General features: G+C 39.3%; 2 protein-coding genes across 2 annotated transcripts; both read right to left on the minus strand.

Annotated features, from left to right (window-relative positions):
* Positions 1-5,504: 5,504 nt before the first annotated feature.
* LOC117125283 lies at positions 5,505-6,578 on the minus strand. Its single transcript, XM_033271754.1, has one exon. It carries the CDS (start codon positions 6,576-6,578, stop codon positions 5,505-5,507), a length of 1,074 nt encoding a protein of 357 aa, XP_033127645.1.
* A 124-nt stretch (positions 6,579-6,702) lies between these two features.
* Positions 6,703-8,978, minus strand: LOC117125284. Its single transcript, XM_033271755.1, has 2 exons — positions 7,414-8,978; positions 6,703-7,327 (listed from the first exon to the last, which is right to left on the minus strand). The coding sequence occupies exons 1-2, from the start codon at positions 8,976-8,978 to the stop codon at positions 6,703-6,705; spliced, it is 2,190 nt and encodes a 729-aa protein (XP_033127646.1).
* Between the last annotated feature and the right edge of the window lie 222 nt (positions 8,979-9,200).

Raw genomic sequence — 9,200 nt, forward strand, 5'->3', positions numbered from 1 at the left:
ACCATTCGAAACCATTTTAATACTAGGCCTATTTTTTTCTTCAGTGATAATTTAATTAATTGTTGTTATAACCCGATCTGTGTGCGTTGGTGGCATACTGTGTAGGCTATTTCCAATGAAGGGTGATTTATTTAGTATTGCAATTGTATACACAAACATATAAAAAATACTTCCTGAAATAACTACCCCTCAAAAACCTTCATGAAATAAAAGATGGTATGTGAGGTAAGTAGACAGCAACGACAAAAGCAATACACTTTAAAAAGAAGAGGCAGTAATGAATTAAAGATTAGCAAAACAAAAAAACATTTATTTTTTTTTGAGCTGATATTAGAACATGTACGGTTTGCATTGTAGTGATACACAGATAGGCATTACAGCTTCATAATTGTGAGGTTATGGGAAACACAGATAGGCATTACAGTATCATAATTTGAGATTATGGAAAAGTAAAATATTGTACTATAATTAGCACCCTTGGCCTTTAAAACACAATGTCTATCTTGCTCAGATTATCATTTATTTTTGGAAATTGTGATATCAGGGAACAGTTAAATTTCACTGTTCCCTGATTTGAACCATATACAGTTTTATTACAGTATATATTGCCACAATAATAGATAATAAATAAAACATATTTGAACACAGTATTGACTAAAAATAGGCCGGTAGTCCTACTTAACTTTCTGTTTTTGGCATTGTTTTATTTCATAGCTTTGAACAAGCAAAAATGTGAAACCTACAGATGCAATAAGCACCTTGAAGATAGAGTTTATAAGCACGGGCGGACCTGGTTTTACATTGTGGGGAGGGGGGTGGAGTGTCAATTTTTTTTTTCATAAAAACTCAAAAAAAGAAAGGGGGTCCTACCCTTTGAAAATGTTGATTCCTAGATGGCGGGAAAATAAGCTTTCCAGCCTTCTGAGGTGTCTTTTAATTACTTTAAGTTATTTAAAATTCAAGGTTTTCCCCTTTTGAAAACGGTCAGTTAAACCAAACTTTCTGACTCTTATGACAGTAAATAGGCCTATTTGTGTATATATATGTACATAAAAATTGAGTCGCAATGTAGGCCTGTTCTTCTTTTCATGAACCGATGAACCACAAAGAGGAGGGTCCGGGGGTCCTCCCCCGAGAAAATTTTGAAAATTTAGATCCCTAAATGGTAGGAAATTAGCTTTCCCGACTTCTGAGCTGTGTTTTAATGACTTAAAATTTTAAGGTTTTCCCCCTGTTGGAAACGGTCAAATAAACTTTCTCATTCTTATTACAGTAAATACTAGTAGGCCTATTATGTGTGTATATAAAGTACATCACATACATATTCTTCTTTCCATGAATCGATGAACCACAAGGAGGAAGAGACTCCCCCCCCCCCCACTCCAAAGGGAAAAAAACAAATCCGCCAATGTGAATTGCGAGAAATATCTCGGTCGGGGACTGCATAAACACTCTCTTTCTCCTCCCTCTCCTTCTTCCCTCTTTCTTTTCTTGCATTTCTTTCCGATTATAGAAAAATCTCCATATAGACATTATACAGTACCGTATATTTTCAGCAGCTTTCCACACCCCCACCCCCGGCCACCCCGGTTCCGCCGCCCATGTATAACACATTACAAAAACAAAATATGTAACTGCACAGACATGGTATAGTTGAGCAGCAAAAGCGAAACCACGCAGTTGTTATGACCAACTCCCTGATCAGTCTAGTAGAATATCAGCCCGAGTATCAGTATCTTAATTTAAAACTCGGTAGTCGGTAGTACGACACTACTCCCGGACGCAGGCCTCCCGTACGGGCCGAACGAATGCGAATTTCGCCTCCAGCGAGGACACGACCGGACAGGATTGAGTACCTTGCCAAAACCATTTTCAATGTGTGGTAAAATAAATAAATAAATAAAACCACAGAGAGGCGGCTGCAGTGTGCGCATAGCACAGGATTTACCATATTGGATACGCAATCAATGAACGAATTCATTTTTATTATGTGGTATCCACGGTTATTGACGGCTGGTTTAATTCATATTAAAGTTTTTTTTTCTTCTTATGAGGTCAAAATTATGCTAAATTTTTCTAAAATTATGCCAGCACATATGCTAGATGCTAAATGGGTCTAAATTATGCCAAAAAAGCATAATTATGCCAGGTCAAAATTATGCTAAATTTTTCTAAAATTATGCAAGCATCCTTCAATTAGGCAATCCTGCCATATAGACCCTTAAGTGGCTCCTGTTATTTTGGGGAAATAGATGTTAAAAAATTATTAAAAATATGTATCAAAATGTAATTAAGATTAGTTACTCTTTTATATTATTTTCGATTAAATTTATGTTGTCCATGTTATTTAATTTGTGTGGGAAAAACGATATTAAAACAACAAAATATCCTAGTATTTTTCCTTGGATTTTGCAAAGAGAAACAACAAGTGATTTTCGAGATAATAATAAAATAAAAAATGATATACTAAAGGTTTCTTTGCCAAAAATCATTCCTATTATTATTATTTATAGTAAAAGAATATTAAATTAGTATATGTCGCGTGGGCCGCATAATTTTCGTTCGCAAATTGAGAGTAAGGCCAACACCAAATTATCACCGTCAGAGAAAATTATTGTTTAAAAAGTAAGGGGAAATCCATTGTCTCCTTAATTGGTCGTGTTACCGTATCGTTTTTCCTGTCTGCTTTATCAAAATCAATGTTGGCAGTCCAATATTGAACAGCCAGTATCATTGCTTTTGCCTTGGTCGGCTTTATCGATTCCAATAATCCGTTAATGAGGTATCTAGTAACTGTTGTTGCTTTTTAAACTTGAATATGAGCGAGCTCTATACAAAGCTTGTATTATTAATTTGATTATTATTATTTATAAATATTAAAATAGTATAGATCAGTTGGCCGCAATAAGACTGCTATTGTGTAGGCCTAAAGTAAAGAGCAAAAACATAACTTTTTTTTTATAACAAGGTATTTTCAGTCATAGAATAGACTAACCTTTAACATTCCAACTATAATCAATAATTTCGATGTAATTTCGCATTTAAATATCAAGTGCGCGTGAACACGCGCAAATATTCGAATTCTAAAGATGAATTATAAATCATGTGGCGCTTTTGATATTAAATAGTTATTAATTAAGTAATAACATCATAAACACAATTAAACATGTAAAAATACTGTGTAATGACCTAACCCATATACATTACATGTGTTCATCGGGAAGATTTGGACTCAAAAATGGACGGTGTATATCACGTGACTTTCGCAAACCGAGGAGCGGAATATCACAACTCTTTATATATATGGCTCTGGGCAGACATCGCCACAGAAGCATCCTTATATTGTTTTAAAAATATATATTTATGTGATTTGAGTTTATTTTATACAAATTATTTAATGATAACATTTTTTATACATAAATAAAAAGCAAGCATGACTGTATAGGATATATTTTATTATAAGCATTTAAATCTATTAGAGTACGAAATAGACGTAAATTACCGTACATGGTAGACCAATTTGAAATATTTTAATCATTTTTTCAAACAGTTAAGCAAACATTACTTATATAATTTTAGTGTAATTTTAGATTTTTTTTATGTATAGATCCCAATGAAGAGCGAAAGCTTGATCATTAAAAACACGATTTGTTCCATATAAGCCTCCGACTGTTTCTTTCATCATACATACCATGCTCTTTTTGACACTTTGGAAATGTAAATTACCTCTGGCGCCACTACTGGTTCTAAATTATGATCGCACAATATAAAAAAATAATCATGAATATAACGTTGAACAAAGTTATGATTAAAAGAGAAACCACAAATTGTATACATGCATCGACCGTGCAAGACTAGCGGTAGCATAGGTGAAACGTAGTCGGTTTTATGTTCAGTTTCATCCATCTCACAATGGTTTTATTCTGTAATTAAACATATAACAAGATAATAATTAACAAAGCCCACATCGATAAATCTATGAAACACATGAAATATTCGTAGGGCCATCCTAGGCCTATAAAGGTCAAAGGTCAACTCTCTACCAGCACTTGCGTCTCCCCTGTCTATTCCCGTTTATGCATAGCATTACTTACGGTAATATAGGTCTTAACTTTAACATGATAATTAACGGCTTAAGCCAAAGCTTAACTCTAACTAGGTCATCGCAAACTCCAAAGCATATAACACTGAATCAAAGAATCATAATATAACAATAAAATTATCTCTACATATCTGATTATGATGAATTTAACTTACTTCAATTTACGCATTGTGATCTGGTTACTAGGCGATCTACTACTTCGAACTTTCCATACTCAATTGAGGGCGCTACACAAGTTGCTCTATTTTACAGCTGCCCCCAAATTTACATGTAAATTTGCATATTATAATTATAAAGTTAACAATCTAACAGATTAACAATATTCAACAATAATCCTATAAACATAACAAATTAGTTCAATAGCCACTTTAAGTTAACATTCGGGCACGTTCTATTTTGCGATCACTGGTTCATCCTTCTATTCCGGCAACTTGATAAGCTTTGCCACCGGTCGTCGGTACATCGTGCCACGGACACAAACATCAACTGCTCTTACTCTGCTGTCCCGGCCAGGGAACACTTTTGTCACCGATCCAACGGGCCATTGTGCTCGAGGTAATAGCTTATCTACAATAAGCACAACATCGCCAACTGTTAAGTTTTTTGATTCTTTATACCACTTCTGTCTAGTCTGAAGACCGGGTAGGTAATAAGTTATGAAGTGTTTCCAAAATTGATCGGACAACACCTGGCTATGGCGCCATCTCTTACGTCCAAGCAATTCAGTCTCTGGATAGATGACCTGTGGTAATGCTGGATCGTATCTACCCATGAGTAGGATGTTCGGGGTGATAGGATTCACATCTCTGGTGTCCGATGACACATAACCTAATGGTTTGGAATTCAAGATCCCTTCCACCTCAATCAATACTGTCCGCAGTACTGCTTCAGTTACGCTCTGAGCTCCCAGAGCAACACGGAGAGCATGTTTGACACTCTTAATCTCTCTCTCCCATGTACCCCCAAAGTGGGGGGCTAATGGTTTGTTGAACTTGAAACACACTCTTTGGTCTGCAAGTTGTGTCTGTAATTCTGTACTCATAGCATGGAATGCCTGCTGGAGCTCCTTATCTCCTCCTTTGAAATTAGTGCCACAATGCTACAAAACGGCGCAGTGACATCAAGAAGGAATCTACGTCCATACTTTCTAGTAGATCCAAGTGTATTGAACGAGTTGTCATACATTTATATATGATGCCCCACCTTTTCTCACTCTTTCTTCCTATCTTTACTATCATAGGACCAAAACAATCTACTCCGGTTGAATAGAATGCCGGTTGGTTATGCTGTGTTTAGGGTCCAGTATTATGGCATGTTTTGTTTGTTCGGGCAGGAGTTCAGCTTCCCTCAATCTTCCTCCCACACTTATCAGTCCAGTGGTTGTGTTGTAAAATGGATCTAACTATGTTAATCTGCTACTTGTAGGAAGGGGTTTCCCAGCTTTAAGGGTTGTTACTTCGTCTCTGAAACACTCGATTTGCACCCTTTTCCAGAGGATATGCGCAATGCTTTCAGTCGAGTGGGCCACCCCATCGAGGCTCTCTCTGGTGGCCTTAATAAGGTCGTCAAGCTGGCTGAAACTTTCGGGTTGAAGCTCAATTTGTACCTGGGTGACTCCACAGAACACACCACCTCTTATCTCTGCCACTTCCTCCTTCTTCTCTAGAGCTGTTTCTTGAGGCCATTCACTGCAAGGTTGTTTAAGGAAGGCAGGTCCATCTCTCCATCTTCCATCAATTGATAGGTCCTTGAGTGACATTCCAGTTATGTCATCTGCAGGGTTGAGTGTGGTGTTGATATAGCGCCATTCGCAATCATGCGTTAACTGTTGGATTTCACTTACTCTTGTTCCAACAAATACTTTAAACCTACAAGATTCTGATTGCAGCCACCGCAGAACTGTGGTAGAGTCACTCCAGTAATATGTTGCAGTGATCGGAATCGTTAGCTCTTTCCTAATAAGGTCAGAAAGTTGAGCTCCTGTTAAAGCTGCGGACAGCTCTAATCTGGGCATGGATAGTTGATGTTTCGGGGCCACCCTACATCTGGCCATTACAAAACTGACATAGGTAGAGTTTTCATTAACAGTGCGCAGGTAGGCTACCGAGCCATAGATCCGCTCAGATGCGTCACAGAAAATGTGCAGTTGTCGACTAGATTCTAGCAGTCTGGTATTGCTTGGTGTGTAACACCGTGGTAAAGATACTAAGGGTAGGTCTTCAAGTTCTTCTTCCCATTTAATCCATCTTCGTCTTATAGCTCCATCCTCTATCGTGGTGTCCCAGTCTCTACTGACTTTCCCCAAGTCTTGTACAATGACCTTCGCTCGAGCAATGTAGGGGCCAAGAAACCCAATAGGGTCGTACTGACTTGCTAAAATTCTGTAAATTGTTCGAAGGTTCAGGTGATCGTAGATAACATGGTTCTGGCCATAATGCAAAGTATCACTTTGACATCTCCATCGGAGGCCTAGCATAGGCTCGGGGTTATCATCTCCAGTGGAAATTGACAATTCGTAGTTCTGTGATATGGAATCTTTTGGGAGCTCTGAAAGTACACCAGGGACATTGCTTGCCCACTGTCTTATGTTAAAACCTCCATCAGCAAGCAAGCAAGGTTCGCATATTCATCACAAGTTCCTTGGCTTCTGTAACCGTAGGCAAACTGTCAAGACAATTGTCCACATAGAATGCGTGTTCCACTGAGTGAACCACATTTTCATACCCTTTGCGGTAATTGTTGACATGTTTTTGAAGTGCGAATGTCGCACAACATGGGCTGCAGGTTGTTCCAAATGGCAATACCTGCCATTCATATATACATGGTTCAATATTTCGTTGTAAGTCTCGCCATACGAACCGAAGAAGGGGGCGATCTTCGGGTAGCAGCCTGATCTGATGAAACATGGCTTTTATATCGCCGGAAACAGCAACTCTGTGCTGTCTGAATCTCAATATAACTCCCAAAAGTGAAGCACCAAGTGTTGGTCCGGGAAGTAGGTTAGCATTTAACACCTTTCCATTGTGTTCATATGAGCAATTGAATACTAGTCTATCTTTCCCATTGTGGGAGACTACATGATGTGGGAAGTACCATGATTCATTTGACTGAACAGCTTCCTCTCTAGATATTTCTTTAACACAACCATCATCCACCAGCTTCCTCACCAGTTGGTTGTGGGTTTCTGCCTTTTCTGGATTGGTCTGAAGTTGCCGTTCCGAACGTCTAAGAATGGGTAGGACCGCTTCAGGCCTAGCATGGAATGTTACGTCATTCTGTGTGTGAAGAAGCGGAGTGGCATAACGGTTTACCCCATTGATTTTAACTCGAACCGTCTTCTTTCCAAGAGTTCTACTGCTTGATTATCTTGACGAGACCTAACGGCATGTTTGGAATAAGGTAAAATGTCAATTTCCCACAGTCGTTTGACATTTTTCAACAAGTCCTGATTTACTTTAGTGTTGACAAAATATGTGGATTGAGGTTGCTGATATGTCAGTAGATGAGATGGACCTTGTATCGTCCACCCTAATGCTGTCCTGATTGCAGCTGGAGCTCCCCTAGGCCCTAGACGTACTGGTTCCAAGGGAAGAATGAGTCCTGCATTATCTGAACCAATCAAGATTAACGGCTTTGCCTGGTTAATATCTGTCAAAGGTATTTGTCTTAGATGAGCATATCTTTTCTGAAGAGACTGGATTGGATGGGTGTACTCTGAGAAGCTTAGCTGATGAGCACTGAACACCCCCTGTAGACTGAAGCGACATTGGTGATTATCTCGGGATGACACGTGCAGGTTCACGGAATAACCACTGCATTCGGTTCTACCCTGATTAACAGTCGTAAGTAAGATACTGTCTTTGACTCCAGTGATATGAAGCTTTTTAAGCGCTTGAGTCATAATGATTATCCGCATAGATCCATCGTCGAGGATTGCATATGTGTCAATGTAGGATTTAGGACCATGAAGGGTGACTGGTAAGATCTTCAGCATGACATTGTGAAGACGATGTTGCCTGTCTATGTACAACTGGACTGTAGATGGCGGCTTGTTCCCCCCATTGGTAGTCGCATCATGCAGCACTGTCAAATGCAAGTCATTGCACTGTCTACAGGGTCGCTTAAGGGTACAATTTTCCGGTAAATGTGTCCTGCCACAGCGCCAGCACCGCTTCTTTTCTTTAATCCAACGAACTACTTGTTCAACCTTCAGTTCTTTGAACTCTCTGCACCCTCCCAGATAGTGATTATTGGAGGTGCAGTAAGGGCAGAACATCTTTGAGAACGTACACTTTCTCTCAGTCGTCATGAAACTTGTTGTTCTCGATGGTTTCTTGGTTACAGGATAATGCTCTTTGTATAGTGTAGAGGCTTGGTTTGCTATTCGCTGGGCTCGTGTTCTGGTTTGTAACCAGTCTGAAAGATCCTTAAGGTTGTAAGTCTTGTCTGTATTGGTTTCTATAACCTTTCTGTTGATGCAATGCTCTACAAATCGATCACGGATAGGAGGTGCCAGCTTACTGATGAGCCGATCCACATAGGAACCACACTGGAGTTCATAACCACTATCGCCTTCTATCGACCGTAACATACCCACTAATGAATGCACTGACAGTGCGAAATTCCCAAAACTATCAGTATCATTAGATCGGATAGGAGGTGTTTGTAGTAGTTGTCCAATCTCGCTTTGGACAAGTTGTCGCGGCTGTCCATACTTTTCTTGCAAGGCTGAAAGTGCAGCTGAGTAGGGCTTGGTCTCATGGATAAATGCTTCAGCCAGTTTCCTAATATTGCCACCAAGGTGGCTCAGCAACACTTGATACTTGTATTGTTCGGTGAGATGAGGGTAAACCCCTAACAGACTGTCTAAGGCCATCTTCAGTAAGGCGAAGTCTTTCTCCTTTCCGCTACTAAAATGGGGAAGTGTAGGCTTTGGGATGCCATACAATGATGCAGGCGGATATGCACGTGATGGTTGTTGATAAGGTGAACTGAGCAATAATTCACCCGAAGTTAACGGTAAGGTTGAGGGAAATTGAGCTGCTCCTACGGTTTGAGCACTGGATGCTACAGGAAATTGAGCTGCTCCTATGGATTG

The sequence above is a fragment of the Anneissia japonica genome, unplaced genomic scaffold (assembly GCF_011630105.1).
Source record: "Anneissia japonica isolate Jap-2015-1 unplaced genomic scaffold, ASM1163010v1 scaffold4457_len22135_cov106, whole genome shotgun sequence".
NCBI lineage: Eukaryota > Metazoa > Echinodermata > Crinoidea > Comatulida > Comatulidae > Anneissia > Anneissia japonica.